Below are 19,528 nucleotides of genomic sequence, written 5' to 3'. Positions count from 1 at the left end.
TGTCCCTTATGGAGCATTTGTGGATAGCGCTGTTAAGGGCCAGGTAAACGCATCACATGCTGCATTTACACTAGCCAGTTTCACAGCCCTTACATGAACACCAGTGCAACTCCACCCCAGTGGTAGCAATAGCAGAAGCTTAGTATAAGTAGGACTCTGGTGTTTTTACCACTCTGTTGCCCTGCCTACACTACAGCTTCCCAGTGGAGCTGAAACTGTGGTGACTTATGACTATGAAGCGTGTGCCAATTTGGACAAGGCATCACTCCCTTCCCTACCTCCCAACTCACCAATGATCCCTGCCTTTTGAAAACAACTGCTGCACATTTGGATCCTGTTTGCACTGTAGAAACCACCAATTTGGGAACGAGATTATAGTAGGGTTGTCCCGACAGTTAAACTAGTTTGGTCGTGCAGCACAGATGGGACCAAAGTGCATGTTCTAAAATTAAGCTGTAGCTCTCCAATGCCCAAGAACGCAGCACAGCACAGCGGTCCTATTTAAACTGCAAGACTGAATTTTTTTAACCATTTCAGTGGACTACTTGTTACAACCAAGTCTCCCAGCATAGAAGCTGCAACAACGGTGTAGCTATATCTAAGAGCCTGTTCCTCTTGTGCTGCAAGTGACCCTGTGACAGAGTCCAGGGAACTAACAGGTGAGCCTGTGCTGTGATGCCTATTAGTTCCTCAGAAGAAGGCTGACTGCCCTCTTGCTCACCCAGCCCCAGTCCCGATTAGATAATTAATGTCAGTTACCCCATTAGCCTATCAGCTCAAGACTGACAAGAAAGGCACTGAAAGGAAGTGAGGGAGGATGGAAGAACAGAGCTAGCTGAGCCCAGGCTCACAAAGGTTTTGGAGAAGGGAGACCGTTGCTCCTCTCAGTCCTTGAGGAAAGGTCTGAAAGTACAGGAGACACTGTAAATAGCATTGCTGCACAGGACTGTAAAGATGTTGGTGGAGGGAACATAAATAAATGGCAAGGTGTGGATACACAACCAGCAGAGTCTATGCAGGTTTCTGGGGTGCAAGAAGGAAGGAGTAGAGTATGCCCCGCTACAGCCCCCCCATCTTAAAGGATTCTAGCCTCAGTTTATATGACAGTCGAATTTGGACCTGATGGTGTAGTCCTGACACAGGTAAAGCTCTCAGATGTCAGAATCCGCAGGACTGGGTCTTTAGTTTGACTATCAGACTATGCTGAGACCAGAATGCCTCCTTTTCCCTTTTAGATAAAGGATGCTATGTTTCTGGAAAATTTAATCTTGAAATGACACAAGTGTAGTAAATAAAACTGGCACATATCATTTGTTACATTGTGTGTATTTGTTTAATATCAACAACAAATTTAAGTGGTCCCACTGAAAGTCTTTTGATTGCATGCAAGTCTAGGAACCAAGGCAATATGGTGATCTCAGTCTAATTCCCAGTAAGCAGTGTGTCCACATCGCAAAAACCTGCCACTACAACTGGCTTTCTTGTTGACACTTTGAGAGGTCAGACTAATTAGGCCATGGGGACTGAACTCTGTCCTTTCCCTCAGAGGTGATTCCTCCAGATTAGGATTAAATGAATTTTGACTGGGACTGTAGGGAGTTTGCATTGCTATTGACCATGCTTAGGGCTTCTGTTTTTCAGGGTTTATTAGTTTCATTTTTCAGGGTTAATTTTTGTAATTTCAGAGTTTTATGTACATGTCCAAAAATCAGGGTTTTGTATACACTATAATGAGTAATCTCTTTGTAATGTTCCCTAGTGTGCTTTAATGTAGAATTGTTTCAAACAGCACTACGTTAAAGTGGCATTAGGGAATCTTTTAGTGCACAGCAACTTGGTCTACACAGACCAATTACTGTGCAACACGTCCATGCGCTTTAGAAATCACTCCCCCATAGTCTGCATTACTGCTCTCTGTAGACAAGCCCTTTGATACAAGAAACCATTTCTGGTGTTTTCCCATTGTTTATTGTATAAACACATTTCATTTAAAAACGTTATTGGGGATGTTTTATCAGTTAAAACCAAAGTCAGAAGCCCTAACTAGGCTGTATTTGTTCCATGGATGCACAGGGGATTTATTCATTGATTCTAAAGTCAGAAGGGCCCATGTGATCATCTAATCTGGCCTCCTGCATAACACAAACCATAGGGAGACTTGTGGCACCTTAGAGATTAACAAATTTATTTGAGCATAAGCTTTCGTGAGCTACAGCTCACTTCTCACGAAAGCTTATGCTCAAATAAATTTGTTAGTCTCTAAGGTGCCACAAGTCCTCCTTTTCTTTTTGCAGATACAGACTAACATGGCTGCTACTCCAAAACAAACCATAGGATTTACCCAAAATAATCCCTGTTTGAACAAGACCACCTCTTTCAGAAAAAGATCTAATCTTGATTTAAAAATTGCAAGAGATGGAGACTCCATCACAACCCTTTGTAAACTGTTTCAACAGACTTCAGGGCTGTCAATCAATGCTAAATTAGTTTATACAGACCACTCAATACAGTAATAAAAATGAGTAAAGACAAACTGTCCAAGAAGATAATGAATTAGCTGGAAGAGATGGCAGGATAGCACCCAGATCCAATAATGGGCACATCAGAAATGCAGAAAGACTTTTCCCATTGGCCTCTTCCAGTTTGGAAATTCCTGTGCAACACCAACCAGGCACAGAGTGTGTAGGTTTTTCCTTTTCTTCCAAGCCTTTCCTTTCTTTTTTGCTCATCATTTGGTCTCTCTCACCAACTCAACATTATTTGTATTTGGAAAAGGAGGCCAGTTTTCAAGAACTAATTCAGATCTTTCAAAACAAATGACACACCCCAGCATTGAAAACAAAAGTATCTCTGTAGAGAAATTCCAACATAGCACAGCAAAGGGCCTCAAAAAGTTAGTGGTCACTGGGCATTGGATGATTCTGTCCTAATTCATCCTCCAATCACTCTAAGCTCTTCTGAAAGTAATACTTTAAAAACTTCTAATTAATCAAAAAGTCAGATGAAAACTTCTGTGCAAGCTGTGCCAGAGGATTGAGTCTAGCTAGGCAAACAGTGAGGGCTCTTCCTCATATCTCACATGAAACCACTTTATTAAACTCTAATGAAATACAGAGGGATCTCAGCTATTTTTAGAATTTACTGTACAATCTTTATGTTGTTTCATTTCCCTATGGCACTCCAGCTGCTTCAGACAGGCAGTACCATAATGGCTATAAGAGGCCTGACCAGATGAGCCTGTGGCTAGGGTTCTCCATAACCATGCACGGGTTGATTCCTACATCCAGTCTCTTGGTATTCAAGGCTTGGAGTACTGCAAAGGCAGTGTGACAGTTACTGTGATATGAACCCTTGAGGGAAGGAGATGATAAAAAAAAAAGTGAAGGAGGGAAGAGGGGGCAGGAATGCTGTGTAAACATCCCAAGCAAGGCAGTTGTACAAACAAATTACTCAGGAGACTCCACCACTAAAAATGGCTTTTTTACAGTTACGGCACTTTAGGACAGTGGTGGGCAACCTGCGGCCCGCACGCGGCCCATCAGAGTAATCCGCTGGTGGGCTGCGAGACAGTGTTTAGATTGACCGTCCGCAGGCACAGCTGCTCTCAGCTCCCAGTGGTCACAGTTCGCTGTTCCCAGCCAATAGAAGTGGCAGCCAGCACGTCTCTGTGGCCCGCACCACTCCCCACTGCTGCCATTGGCCGGGAATGGCGAACCACAGCCACTGGGAGCTGCGGATGGCCGTGCCTGCGGACGGTCAATGTAAACCAGCGGATTACCTTGGCGGGCCGCAGGCTGCCCACAACTGCTTTAGGGACTTGTTACACTGGCATGTTAGGACCAATTAGCTCCACTGCTGGAAGCCATAGCATAGAACAGTCTCCAGCAGGGTTAGATGATATGGCATAAACCCTTCAGGTCAGTGACTGTCTGTGTTTGTATAATGCCCAGCATAATGGGGCCCCAAGCCCAAATGGGGCCTTTGGGTACTATCACAATATTTACTACTACAATAATGGTGTATAGCCACTTAGACACCAGCACTCTCCCAATTTGACTAACACTGGAGAAGCTGGAACATTTGCAGAAAATTGTCTGTGTAGATGCAAAGAGGTGATCTGACAGAGATAATAGGTGCTGGTAATCAATGCCCGATTGCAAAGCAAACAAAGTAACTGCTGTGTCACTTCCAAAACCAATAACAGCATTATGTTTCTCAAGGGTGAATCTCTTAAGCAAGAACAAGGCTAGCTGGACTCCCCACAAGTCAACCCTGATGCTCAGCACTGTATAAACTCACAAGCCAAATCTAGTACTAGCAGACCCCATTAATGTCCCACCTAAACAAACAAAAATAAGATGACCCTTCCCATTTCCTGACTCAAGATGAAAGAGAAAGCCTTCTAAGTACATGCTGCAGATCTAGCCTTGCAGAAGCAGAAGTTATAATGAGCAGCTGTTAAGAAACAAATGAGATTCTCATAGGTAGTATAGTACAAGAGCATTTTTCATTGGGCAAACATCTTGAATCTGAGCCTGGAAATCTGGCTCCTTGAACTGAAATGGAACTGGGGCGCCTTTCTTCCTCCTCTTGACTCCCCTATACAAGATCTCCCCAAAACCATTCTAGCAATTTTGGCCTCAATTTTTCTGCTTATTTGCCAGTATGCATGGGAAACCTTTCACTCTTTGCTTTATCTGCAACTAGAGACGGCAGCACACAGAGCATGTATTTGCTTCACTGTAAAGTTATGCTTTGTTTGCTCTGGTGGTGTATAAACTACAGATAAATACCAAGAGCAATTCAGACCCCTCATGCTACAGCATAAGCGGAAGCATTTCTCCCAGCATGCAGCAAGATACTTCCAAATAGAACAATTTCAGGGAAGAAAAGACACCAATAAAGTTAAAAAAAGCAGGCATTCTAACCATTATTTTAGTCAAGCAAAAGTGTTTCATCCAACCTTTGGGGACAGATCAGGAAGCAGTGGGACTGTCTCTTATTGTGTTAGTGCAGTGCCTAATGCTGTGGAGAGCACACAACTGGGAAGTAGAAGATCCAGGTTCCATTTCCGTATCTGCCCCCAACCCTCCAAGTAACTTCACTGCTCTGTGTCTCAGTTTCCCAACATTTGCACTTTATTCAACTGCCAGGTAGAGATGCGAACTTTAATTAAAGCTTGTAAAACACTTAGATTCTCAGAAAGATGCTTCACAAGTGCAAAGTATTATTATCCTACCCTGAACAATTTAAACGGTTATCAGAAACAACGGAAAGCCACACTATGGAGGGCCTCACTCAGTATTTTTGGTTCACTCACTATACTAATCGCTATACAGCAGTTTAAAACTTTAAAGCCCTTGACAAACATTAACTAAGCAATTCTTATATCTTCGCTGGAAGGTGTTTTATTACTAGGGAAGCTGAGGCGAAGATGTTAAATTATTTGCCCCAGGATCAGCGTCAGAGCCAAAATTAGAATTCAGGAGTTCCTGGCAAAAGTCTTAAGTTCAGACGACACCTCTAATAGTTATTACATATTATACAGCACCCATTTAAAAAAAAAAAATTCCAAACCACACCACTGAATAGAGATGAGAAAGGCTACCTGTGCATTAATAGTGATCATGTTTAAAAACAGCACACTTCTATTCCTAATTACTGTTAAAAAAAAAAATCAGATTTTCTTAAATTAACATTCAACTCTATCAACTATCTTATTTCTCATTATAATTTGCAATTAAAATAATTTATCAACCAAGAGAGGTGTTTCATGTCAAATGGGCACAGCTCAACATCCCAACTAATTATGTTTATGTATATATATTCACAAATAAGAGTGTCTGTATTATACGGATGGGCTTGATCTGCTATAGCATCTTCTATCTGAGGATCTCAAAGCACTTTATAAACATTAATTCTAACCTCCTTAGGAGACATTGTGAAGGTTACTGTACAGGTATTAAAGATGAGTCTTACTGAATGAGTGCCAAAGATGGCCATAGAACCTAGAAGGCTCATGCCTTAGACCCTACTCCAACCACTCCCTCATAGACCTGACAGGGGCTCAGAGAGTGGGGAGGAAACACCAATAATGATAATCAGAAACTAAAGAAAATGACAATGAGATACATCCTCCCTACAGGAGTCATGCAGCAGAGAACAGACTAAACCCCATCTGCCCAGTATGCAATTAGGAGATGAAAACTTAAAACAGCAGGGGACTGAGAGCACACTTAGCATAACACATCTTGTTATTAACCCAAATCTGTATCTCCAGCCTCTTCAAATGGCAATCCTTGCTCTTAATTTTTTAGATATCTCCATTCTGTGTGGGAGGATGTTAATTTTGATTGTACAGGGAAAATGTGTTGAAGTGTCAGAATTATTATAAATTGCACCAACTAAAACATGCATACACTAAAATTAAGACTTCTATTCCGTGTCACTGGTTCTCTGCCCCTTCAGTGGCCTGAATTTATACGAACTCACTGCCCTCCATGTACAAACATGGACAAGGATTAAGGGCACTGATTATTCAGCACTCTTCACTAAAGTAAAATTTCCATTAATTTCAGTAGGAACAAAAATCAGGTTTGTGTAGTCGAGAGTCTGCAGTATAGTGCTTAGAATACTCTGAAATCCCAGGCCTCAATTCTGATTGCTGTTTCTGATTCTGCCACTGACTCACCAGGTGTCATTTAGCCTATTTTCCACACACAGATTTCCATAAATGGGGGTAACAAAATCTCTCTACTTTACAGGGGAGTTATGGGGCTTATTTATAAAATGCTTTGAATTTCTCCAGTGCCTTTTATCCAAAGTGTCTCATCTCAAAATGCTTAATGAACAAGCTTCCAAAAACTCCTATGAAGTAAGGTTTTATTGTCCCATTTTACACACAGGAAATGGAGGCTTAAAGTGGTTAAAAGACTTGAATAAAATAATATATTAGGGTCCATGGCAGAGGCAAAAAGAGAAAGTAGTAGTTCTGGCTCCCAGGCTCCTGTTCCAATGAATAGACCCCTCAGCCAGTATTTTCTCTTCTGCATTTCTATTTGTGTCTTAGAAAATTCTAAGAATGTGCGGTGTTTAAAATGTACAATACAATCTCATTGAGGCTCCGCTTCCTTTTGATATTAGAGTGACGTGCTTACTGAATCAAATCATTGGAGATATGAATCCTCCTTTGACAGACCATTACATTACAGAATTGTAATCTCAAAATGAAATATTTACTATAAAGAGAATAAATTCACCAGCAGCACATAAAGCAAGGAGAGAAGAGCATGCAAACACCCTGATCATTTGTACTTTCACAGTAAAACAGGTTTCTTGACTGGCACAGACACTTGCTGAACTGGAGTCACATCCTAACATTTGTAACAAATTTCTCTTTCAGAAAGGAGTCATGCATCACATGGAAATTCAGTTTCTGACATCTTAAGTAGGAGATGGCCATTGTGGAAACAATACTCTGTCAAATGTAGACATCCCAGGGCCTAGCAGACAGAAAATATAAGCTTCTCTATGAGTAACAGGGTCCCCCTTTGTTCTACGGTCAACAAAGTTTTCTAGAATCTCCAGAACGTCTCCTCCCTCCGCCACTTGCAGATCTCTGACTCAGGAATTAGCACTGTAGTAGCCAGACATTACATTTTTCCCACAGCAGTCCCAAAGCAGAGCAATCCCTTACTTCAAAGAGGATTACTCTTTAAAACATAACAATCAGTTTAAACACAGGAGTGGGTGCCTCCTCTGGTATGTCAACTGGTGTGAAAAGCTGTGTACAGAGCAGCGCCCCTGAAAAGTGTTCAGTATTAAGTTTATTATCATTATTAAAACACTGGTGAGGTGTTATTAGGCAGTAATCTGTGTTTGTGGGTTTGTCTTTTTTGATCAGCTACAAAGGTTAACATTTATTGGAATTGACAGATCAGCTCTTTTCTTTGAGCACTTATCTTACCTCTCCCAAGTCCCTCCTCTTCTGCATTCTCTATCACTGACCCCCACCAACACTATCCTCCTTGTCACTCAGGCCCATAAACTAACTGTCATCTTTGATCAATCCCCGCATCAGACCCACATAATCAGTCTGTTCCTAAATCTTGCCTCTTTCTTATATAACATCTCTAAACTCCAGCCATTCTTTTCTGTCCATGCAGCCAAAATTCTCAGCCAAGCTCTATTTGTACCGCTACTATTAATAAAATAGACTCGGAATGAGAAAAGAACATTTATTGATTACCCTGAAGATATACAATATAGCACAAACAAAGGGAAGACAACTACGAATACCTAGCCATATTTACATTGATAAATGCTAAAAATGAGCACTTTGGCTGCTCTGAAAATGTGAATGAAGAAGTGGTTTTTCCTATGATTAGCTGGCAGGCCCAAGTAGAGCAAAACAGCTTCACAACACCCCTATGAATCAGCCAACATTATAATAATTTTACAGATAGGGAAACTGAGGCAGAGAGCGGTTAAATGACTGTCTAAGATCATATAGCAAGTCATTAGCAGAGCCAGAAATACAACACAAGAGACCTGGCTCCCAGTCTTCTGTTTGAATGACCTGAGCACTTTACCTTCATGTTTAAACAAGCTGTGAAGACTACGTATTAAATTACCAGCCCCATTTCTGCTTACTGATTAGATGACCCTCAGAAACTAAACATTTACTTCTATTATACACTGAATCCTTGAAGAGTGTTTTAGATAAGATGTTTTTCTAAAAGACGTGCTCCCGTAGTTATTGTGGGGAGTTCCATGGTACGCGCTATACAGGAAGTCAGACTAGATGAACACAATGACCCTTTCTGGTCTTAGCACCTATGAACCACTCTGAAAAATATTTAATAAAAGAAATAATCACACAACTTCCATTTTGAGCACCAAAGCAGTTACTGAAAGTCCTACGTTCAGAGTCCCTGCTTCAACACAAAGCCTTCCCAGTAGCAAACCTACCAGAAGTGATATTTGAAAGCCTATATTTTCCTTAAAAGTTTCCAAATTTTACTTCCCTAAAAACTCTGACAATACCATAAAACTCTAGTTTGCATTACAAAAATTAAGACGCTTCCACTGTTGACGGGAATACAAAGAGCCAATTCTATTTCCCTGGAGACAACTGTTTGTCTTTATAATTAATTTTTATAATAATTTTAAGGGTTTTCTGCCCAGACTGAAAGAAAACAAATAAAAACCTGCAGTACACTTATGCAGCTTTCAAACAATTTAGTACCTTTGTCTTTTAGTTCTGAGAAGACTGTCAGTGGCACTGAGATCGAAGCAACCAGTGAAAAGAAAAGGAAAATTATAAAACCACAAATTTTTGTGTACAAAGAAAAAAAAAATGCAACGAATTCAGTCTAACACCTCTCAATATTTCTTTCACACAATCTCAGCTTTTCCACTATTTGCTAAGTCTGCTATGGTGCACTTCCTCTGCCCAAGAGAAGGTTGAGGCCGGATGCTAATAAATCCTGCCAAATGCACAATTACCTACAAGAGAGTATTTGCTCTGGGAAAAATAGATTATGTCTTAAGGCACCTATAACCGAGCTTTGCCTTATATTATTTGTAAGGGAGATGCTGCACTTAGCCTGGCAAGTATGGAGTCTATTTGTAGTGTACAGAATATAGGTACATGTCTTCATTTCTAAGTGTGAATTCCTGGGTTTGAACCTTCAACAAGTTATACTCCACTGTTTACAAGGTAAAACTTTCCACATGGAGCTCTCTAACATAACTTTTCTTTGATTTATTAATGCAATAAATCCTTCCCACTGCCCTCTGCAAATTCCTTATATCAGAACTTTCTACTACATGCACTTCCCTTTCCACTTTCTCAGGCAGTGGGGCCTGCTCCTGCAAAGGGAGGCACACCCTCAACTCTCACTGAAGTCAATGGACATGGAAGGTCCATTCCTACCCAATAAAGCCCACTGTCAAAGAAGGGAGAAGAGTCCTTTGTCCCAGTCCCAGAATCTAATCCCGGTGACTCATGCTGGGGCTAGGAACATCCTAAATACAATCCAAAATCTTGCGCTATTTTTGTTAAAGGATATTGCTTAAATAGTTCTAATAAGCCTGTTAAAATGGGGGGGAGGGGGGAAATGTACAAAACTGTACAAGTTAAAATTTATAACATCAATTACACTTTTAATTTTAGAGGGCTGAGGCAAAGGGCTACAGAAGAAAGCATCTACAGTCCATTTACCAGTATTAAGAGAGGTACCGTTCCCAATCAATCTCATGATGGTAGAAGGTGACATTCAGATAAAGTATACAGTACAGGACACGTGATAGCTGTAGTCTGCTCCACTGTTTATAGGTAACATATTGATTTATAAAAGTTTGTTTATGACCCACTAAACTGCATATCAGAATGTGTGTTCTTGTCACACTTTTCCCTGTAAAGCAGTTGATTTGACATGATTTTTTTAAAAAGCAATTATTTAAATTACTGCAATACCACTGAAATATAAGTTTAACTAAGCTAGAAGCCTGTTCTGTTCACAGAAGAAAGAAAAGCAATCACTTCTCTCCCCTTCAGGTTTCCTCAAGTGAAACGAGGCAGCTGTTTAAACAGCACAAAGGAATGATGCAGCACACTTTAAGGTAGAAGACAAAATTAGAAGTCTGATTTTGAATCCATTCCCGGCAAAAAATATGACTCAGCACAAACCTGGACACTTCTAGAATTATGGGGAAGATGCACTTCTTTGAACAAGCTTTCCCACATGATTAAATCCTGGTTTCCTAGCAGACTGGTAAAGCTGTAAAATAGTATATAATTTAGTACCTCCCGAGGCCTTGAATAGCTCATCTTAAGCCCGCAAGTCACCTAGACTCAAGTGAGGAGTCTCAAATAAATAAAAATACAATTTTGTCATGGTGACTTCCTTGTTTTTGCATCTGCATAGGCCATGTTTGCCCAACTCTGGGAACATGGTTAGTGTTGCTGGCTCTGCAGAACACAAATATCAGACATTTTCCATAAACAACATCAATTTTTTTCTGTTTAATTTTCTGAGTTAAAAATAATACTCAGCAGTAGTGGATTTCCTGACAGTGAAGGTGCTGGACCGGAGAATCAAGTCTACTGTATAATCTGTATGTCTTGAGCATCCCTAGAGCAGATAAGGATGGAGAGACAACTTCTAAGGACGAGTGGGGGTAGTTCAGTCTCCAGGCTTAATCAATCATTCTTCATCTGGTGATCAAGCACTCAGTTTTACTAACTTTACCATGTTCACCAAACAGTCACCTAAAGACAAGCTTAAAAAAAAAAAAGTCCTGTTTAAAGGACACAAATTTTGTGATCAATTTGTTGTACTAATTACAAGGTGATGATGAAAATGCTCAGTATATTATCTGAAATCTGTTCAGGGAACTTCATCAGGTGGAATTAACCAGCCTTCAGAGTCACCAGGATAGATTTCAGAGTAACAGCCGCGTTAGTCTGTATTTGGAATCTACTGAAAAGGTATTTTCTGTCTCTTGACATATTCTCCTCTCAATACATAGGGCCAGAATATCAGAATGACGAAATTTGCAAAAAAATAAAAAATAAAAAAATACAAGGCTTAGTGTTTGTATGACAATTGGCTATTTTCAATAAGCACAAATTACCACCACAGAATTGCTCCCTCACTAAATATGATGAACAATTTTCAAAATCTTAATAATACAATGGTAAATTTTATATATATAAATATATATATACACACATACATATACACACACACACTAGAGTAAAAAGTGAAAAATATTTAAATCTAGATTACTTTAACAACCTTTCTGCTGATGATTTACTTTTTGCATTTCTCTTAGTTTGGACAGTGAAAGCAGACTGGTTAGTTTTACATTCTGGTTCTCATGTATTAGCACAAAACTCTCCTGTTTGAGTTCACAACATTTATACGTAGCCAATTTACAATTCACTCTTCTTCATGGAAATTATTTACCTAGTAATGATCATTCAGGTAATCAAAAGAAAGGAATCAGTTTCATTGCACTGCATACTTCACAAAATTGTATGTCTAGCCAGTTACACTATTTCGCATGCATAGTTAGTTTCCCCTTTACTTTAGGAGTCTTTTGCATAGCAACACCTGAAAAGAACATTTCTTAAATAAATATAAAAATGTGGCTGTAAAACCACAAAAAATGGCAGGACACGTCAGGAATTGCTGAAATTCATTTTCTTTATTTGACTAAATTTCAAGTTAATATGTTCCCTTTAAATTAAAAACATTTTAATTTATATGTTTTGAAGAATTTCCCACCCCTCCTTTTAATCAAAATCTAAAAATGTGAATCCAAATGGACTTTCTCCCTTATACATTCCCAGTAGCATCTCAAGAGCCAAAAGCTTCAAGCAGACATACATCTTCTCAAAAACCCATTTCTATTCCACAGCATGATTACCTTATGTCCCTGTCTCCAATGTGGAAGACTACAGACATGGGCGATAAGTGTTAGTATCTTACTAAAAAGGTGGAAGGCAAGACTGAAGTTCTAGTAACATGTCTAAATAAATTCAAGAAGTACTATTAACAAACTGCAATCACCGGAACAAAGTTAAATAAAGTGTTACTGTAAAATAATGAAAGACGCTGACTAATAATTTCTTGTACTTGCAAGAGAAAAATGCAAACAAATAGCTGGCTACTCTTCCTATGGAATAGGAAAAGAAAAAGAGGTAGAAACTTGTATTCTGTCCTTGACAAATTATTCGGCTTTGCAATTAAGTGTTGCTGCTAACTTTGGGCCCAATCCCAAGAGGTGTTGAGCATTTGCAACTTCCACTGAAGTCTACAGAGGCAGGAAGAGCTCAGACTCTCTCAGAATCAAGTCCTTTTATTTTTAATTCTCATCATATACTGAAGCTAACCCTATTTGTTCCCTTTGCAACCCATATTAGTCCAGAACTTTAATTATATACAGGGATACAAGCTTTGCCTCTATAATGCCAAGTCCACAAAATTTTCTACAGATACTTTAAAGTTTTGCTGTTTCACTAAACAAAAGTAATTTAGATTCAAAGAACAAAACAGAAAGAAAATAAATACTGAAAGTAAAAGCAAAAGCTTTACTATTCATATGCTCCCCCCACGGGTTCTGCGCCAACATGACTATATTTTCCACCACACCACAAAAGGGATTGTCACCAGAGTTTATGAGATTGTGCACTAATGGTCCTTTTTCTGATGTCTGTCACAATGCAGACTGACAACGATAGCTTTGGAAGGGATTTTTAAGGCCAGTCACTCCCTAGGTTAAGTCATTTCAGAACTGTTTTAGGCCCCACTGGCACCTTCTGTCTTAAATATACTAAAATTACGATGCAAGTCACCAGTTTTTAAATCTGCATTTACCACTCTCCCCCACAACCCTTTTCTCTGCTTCTGTAATTTATTTATATCAAATGTGGAGTGTAGTGAGGGGACATGGCCTTCCTCTGGACCTGAGCAGGAGAAACCACCATCTGCCTCCTGGTGCGTGGAGCTAGGCCAGCCACGCCCAAAGCAGGGGGCAGACAGGAAGTATAAAAGGCAGGCCCTGCAGCTCAGTTGGCCTGGAGCTGGTGAGCAAGATAGATGCTCCCCACTGGGGTTTGTGCCCAAGTAGGACCTCTACAGCACAGAGGACTTGAAGGGGCTGCCAGGGATGAGGAAACTGTTGTTATCTGTGTACCCTGAGGAGATAGAGGACACCCACAGAATGAAGGTATCTAGTCAGTGGGTTATAGGAAGTAGCCCAGGGACACCAGACAATAGTCTGGTTGTAGTGCCAAAGTACTTGTTTGTGTGTCTTGGTGGGATCCCTGCTGACCCAGTGGCAGAGCTCTCGCACTGTCAGGGCTCTGGGCTGGGACCTGGTGGAGTAGGGTGGGCCCAGGTCCCCCAACCTTTCTGCTGGCACCCCACCTTAGGCCAAGAGGCCAATGTTTTCTGCTGCCTACCTGAGTTAGGATGTCAGGTGAGAGACTGTTTGGGCCAGAGCCCTAGATTCCAGCCCTGCTGGAAGGCCAGAGCCCTTAGATTCTCTGCTGTCTAGCCCTGCCTAGAAGGCCAGGACCTCAGAGGCTGCTAAATCCCCCTTTAAACTGGCTTTTCCAGAGATGTGGAAGTAAGGGGGCGTGGCCTCCCTCCGGGCCTGGTGGGGAGGGACAGACACTGGCCTCTACATGGAAAACTGAGGTTCCAGAATACTCAACTAAAATATTTCTCAGGTTTACTCCACTCTTCTCCCACCCTCTTTCTTTTAAACCATCCCTCACTTGGAGTCTGACATTGATGCCTTCTGGAAGGGTAGATGGCCACATCTGGGACCAGGGGCCATGCAGTAGGTAGCTATTGACATTACTGGGAATAGCTACCCATCCACTTTAAACATACTGCGGGGGAGTTTTCCTATCCAGAGCACTTGTGCAAGTGTATAGTCTTGTACAGTACATATGCATCTAGTATTGTTACCAGTTCCTGCCTCACGTGTTGTTGTGCCCTCTTCTAGAGATATCTGTATCTCCAAATCCCTGTTAGCCCACCCAGCATCATCCCTCACCCCTCTGCATCCCCTCTCAACTCCAGAGGGGGTTCCAAGTCCCCTAACAGGGTCTCATGGTTTCCCCTGTTCCCTCCCCAAGTCTCTGCAAGATCATAACTGGAAGAGCTAATGACAGACACACGAATGCTCAGTGACGCCAGCCCCTTTATACCCCAGTCTCCCCCTAGGCTGATACCGAGCCCCCTACCCAACTTCCCCTACTACTCCCATATGTCCAGGCTTTAAGGGGTTCCCCCACTTAAACTAACGCTACTGTGTAGCGCTGCTGTCTCCTGAGTACCCCCAGCCCCCACCAAATCCCATCAGCCTGCCTGGGGCCCCTGTCCCCCCAGATACCCTAAGCCCAACATCCTGGACTATCAACCTCTTCGATCCCCGCCCCCCGGGGAACCCCCAGTTGTCCTAGACACAACCCCACCCCATAACATATATAACATAACCCCACCCCATGGAGCCCCCAACCTCTTGGCGCTTCCTGTTGCCCCCCCCCAGACACTCTCCCTCAGGGAGCCCCCAGTTGCCCAAGACACCCCCCAGCACCCCCGTGGAATCCTCTGCCCTTTCAAGCACCCCGCACCTGTAGGCCAGGCTCATGCACTCGAAGAGCTTGGTGAGGGAGGCGTCGATGCTGAGGCGCCCCCCGGCCCCGCCGCCGCCCCGCGCCGCCCCGAAGCGGTAGGTCTGGCACGTCTGCTCGTTGACCGTGTCGAAGTCGTAGCCCTTCTTGGGCGGGTGCTCGCTGTGCGGCGACGAGACCATGAAGTGGCCCGAGTGGATGATCTGGGGCCCCGCGGGCTGGCCCCGCCGCAGCCCGGGCCGCCGCCCCGCCGGGGAGCCCCCATCGTCCGTGTCCGAGGAGTCCTCGTCCGGCTCCGCCCGCCGCGACACGGGCCCCGCCGCCCCCGGGAGCCGGCCCGGCCGCATGAACACGTCGGCGGCCATGGCCCGAGCCTCCCGCTCCTGCTGCGGCCGCGGACCCCTCCCGACTCCCGGCCCGCCCCCGGTCTGGCACCGCCCCCGGCCTGCCTCCGCCATTTAAAGGAGCCGGGGCCCGCGCCCCGCCGGCCTGCTCAGGGGCGGCGATAGCCGGTGGCGGGGCGGGAACCCCTGGACCAGGACTGGCACCTGTCTGAGGGAAGCCAGGCAGCCCCCGCCCCCCTGCTCCTGGGCAGCCCACGCCCTGCCCCCCAGCCTGGAGGCCCCTGCCCCTCTCTTCCACAATTCCCAGCCACCCTTACGCCCCACCAACCGCCCCTACGCCCCAACTTCCTCGGCACTGCATCCCCCTGAACTTCAACCCCACCCCTGCAGCGCATCCACAAACTCTTCCTGAAGCAACCCACATGCTCCCCAGAACTCCGCCCTGCACCCGTAAAGCCTTTCCTTAATTCCTGCACTATAATCCACCCCAACCAACCCTTTCCACTGCAGTCCTTGGTATTCCTCCCTGCTACCATACAGCAGCTACCATCCCCTAAACACCCATCCACATATCTACACTATAATCCCCGTGGCACCTTCTCACATCCCCTCCAATACCTATACCAGAATCACCCTGCGCCGCCAAAGAACAGCCGCCACCCCTACATGCAGGCAATGCTCCTGCTCATTATATTATGGTCACATTTGGGAACCGCAATCAAGGATCAGGGTTCCATTGTGCTAGGTGCTGTACAGACAAACAAAAGAGAACTCTTTGGGGCAGGGACTTGCAATCTACAGATCAGACAGGATGATGCAGGGTGGTCCCCCTGCTCCCACTGAACACCCCAAAGAACAAGACAGCCTCTGGAGGCTGAGGAAGCTCCTTCACTGGAGGTTTCCAAAAGGAGGCTGGATAGCCATCTGTCTTGGATGATTAGACGTAACAAATCCTGCATCGTGGCAAGGGGTTAGACTAGATGACCTTTGCAGTCCCTTCTAACCCAATGGTTCTATGATGCTAAGGCCTGCACTGCCATCCCTCAAACAACTCACTGCAATTCCTCTGGCACATCCTCCAAATACACTACAAGGGCCCCTGCCACACCAACTCCCCACGTACCAGCACTGCAATCACCACCCTACAACCTGCATGGCTTTGCGGCACCCAGTTTCAAACCAAAAGGCAGCATTTTCGCTTCCCCTCCATATGTACAGGGTCGGGCCAGGAGAACTTTCTCCACTGACCTCCTTCCTCTCCCCAGCTCCACAGGGCTGCAAAGCAGTTATGTTATTGCTTAATTGCAAAGTGACAACTGGGTTATTTACAGTGAAGATGGGAGACGTGTCTCTTCCATACACACAGAGGGAATCGAGAAGGTTCTGTCTCAGCTGTGACTAACACCCTGTTGCTGCAACAACCCCTCCCCCTGCACTCCTATCCCATTAGTGATCATGCAATGCCACCCCAGAGTTGCCTGCAGCCTTGAAGTGCTCTAGCCCAGTGGTTCTCAAGCAGGGGTACACAGAGGTCTTCCAGGGGGCACATCAATGCATCTAGATATTTGCCTAGTTTTACAACAGGCTACACAGAATTGTAAAAAATTAGAGTTGGAAGAGACCTCACGAGGTCATCTAGTCCAGTGGTTTTCAAACTTTTTTTCTGGAGACCCAGTTGAAGAAAATTGTTGATACCCGTGACCCAACGGAGCTGGGGATGAGGGGTTTGGGTGTGGGAGAGGCTCCGGGATGGGGCAGAGCGTTGGGGTGTGGAGGTGAAGGCTGCGGGGTGGGGCCGGGAATCAGGGGCTCAGGATGTGGGAGGGGGCTCTGGGCTGGGGCAGGGGGTTGGGGTGTGGGAGAGGGGTTCAGGGCTCTGGGCTGGGGCCCGGGATGAGGGGTTTGGGGTATAGGAAGGGGCTCCGGGTTCGGGGGGCTCAGGGCTGGGGCAAGGGATGGGGCATGGGCTTACCTCTGGTGGCTCCTGGTCAGCGTCACAGCTGGGATGCAGTGGCAGGCTTCCTGCCTCTCCTGGCACTGCGGACCGTGCTGCACCCTGGAAGCAGCCAGCAGCAGGTCCAGCTCCTAGGCGGAGGCACGCAAGCAGCTCTACGCGGCTCTCTCCCACAAGCACATCCCCTCCCCCCCCAGCACCCATTGACCAGGAACCGGCCAATGGGAGTGCAGAGCCGGTGCTCGGGGCAGGGGCAGTGCACGGAGCCCCCCTGCCTAGAAGCCAGACTTGCTGCTGGCTGCTTCCGGGGCGCAGCGCAGTGTCAGAACAGATAGGCACTAGCCTGCCTTAGCTGGGAAGCACTGCCGACGGCACTTTTAACTTCCCAGTCGGCAGTGCTGACCAGAGCCGCTAGAGTCCCTGGGTGCTGAGCAAGGCAACCCAGTGCCTTACATGCCGCGACCCAGTACTGGGTTGCGACCCAAACTTTGAAAAACACTGATCTAGTCCAACCCCCTGCTCAAAGCAGGACCGACCCTAGAAAGCACAAGCAAAGTCAGTACAAACTAAAATTTCATAGACAATGACTCTATACTGCTCTACATACTATATACTGAAATGTAAGTACAATATTTATATTCCAATCATTTTCTTTTATTATAAGCTAAAAATGAGAAAGTAAGCAATTTTACAGTAGTAGTGACACTTTTGTATTTTTAAGTCTGATTTTTGTAAACAAGTGGTTAAGTGAGGTGAAACGGGGTGTATGCAAGATAAATCAGACTCCTGAAAGGGTACATCTGGAAAGATTGAGAACCACTGCTCTAGCCAGTCCTGTTTATAATGAAGAGGGCATCATCCTTGATGTAGGGCTCTGGCTGCGTGTGATTGCCTTCCTGCTATAGCCCATTGCAAACGGAACAGAACTGCTCTCTACTCCTCCTAGTGGACACCAATTAAAAAACCAAAGTAAGTTTAAACTGTGCCTCTTCTTTGGAGTCTGGACAGGAGTCTGGGGAATTCCTATTATTTTTATATTTTATAGAACAGTTTATAGTGAGGGGAAAAAGCTAGACAAAAAAAATCACAGATCAAAGTCCCTGGCCCAAAGTGTATAGGGAACTGGGGATGATGAGTACCTCACATAATGTGAATAGACTCCGGCTCTTAAGGTGAAAACTGTCACAGAATGTCTAAAATTGGCACCCACTAAATTTCTTGCTAGACTTTCCTGGGAGAAGTGGCAGAAACCTCAGTGACTAGGACAGTTAAAAGTGGACTGCACAAAACACAAGAAAAATCTGCAAGAGGACAAGAAACAATCCAGCACTGGTCATGCAGTGGTAGTCTACCTGAGACAATAGGTCTTTTCTAGGATTCTGCTGCCAATTATTTCTGCGCCCATGTTAAAAACACAAAATATAAGCAACCAAAGGGGGGCGGGGGGAGGACCACTAGCCCCACACCACCAGTTAGCTGTCCAAATGTAATCTTGTCTGGACATTGTCAGGCTAAAAATTAATTGGGTTATTTCTTTTTACATATTCAATACCTCTCTCTATTAAAAGGTAACATTTTAACAGTCCAGGTTGAATAAAATAAACAAGTATAAATGGTGAAGAGCAAATGGGACTTTAATCTAGACTGGTCAGTTTTACTTTGATTCTCATGTTCACACCTGTATTTACATATATCCAGTCAACCATACAATATATACAGAATTAGGGCATAGTCCTACTAACACTCACTCATGTAGGTTACCCACTACAATTCCCCCCCCACTTTATGCACTTTGTCTTAACTTCCCCCTCCCAGTTTTAGTCTCTGCAGGCTGCGCTATATCTGGCAGCACAGCTGTGTCAGTGAGGGGGTGTGGAGGTGGTACAATTTGCAACCAACACAACTGTGTCAACAAAAGTCCATACTGTAAACAGTTATACTGGCAAAACTGCATCTCACATTTCACTTCATGCATCCTTTCACTCCATCCTTTATGCTTGGAATAGTTTCCTTTCTTGTACAACAAGCAAATTCTCTTCGTGCAAATCCCCCTTTTACACACACCTTCTGTGA

General features: G+C 44.1%; 1 protein-coding gene across 6 annotated transcripts in view; it reads right to left on the bottom strand.

Moving 5' to 3' along the window:
- LOC102932055 (MLX interacting protein) overlaps positions 1 to 15,567 on the bottom strand; it is a 70,767-nt gene extending 55,200 nt beyond the window's left edge. For all 6 annotated transcript variants that reach the window (XR_006285983.1, XR_005222338.2, XR_006285984.1 and 3 more), the window contains exon 1: positions 15,158 to 15,567. Coding sequence is in view for 3 of the 6 variants with exons in the window: in XM_043529317.1 (XP_043385252.1) it covers positions 15,158 to 15,522 (365 nt within the window). In the remaining 3 variants the exon portion in view is untranslated. The remainder of the gene's footprint in view (positions 1 to 15,157) is intronic.
- Positions 15,568 to 19,528: the final 3,961 nt, after the last annotated feature.

This window comes from Chelonia mydas, chromosome 15, assembly GCF_015237465.2.
Source record: "Chelonia mydas isolate rCheMyd1 chromosome 15, rCheMyd1.pri.v2, whole genome shotgun sequence".
Taxonomy (NCBI): Eukaryota; Metazoa; Chordata; order Testudines; family Cheloniidae; genus Chelonia; species Chelonia mydas.
This window is presented reverse-complemented; position numbering and strand designations above follow the sequence as displayed.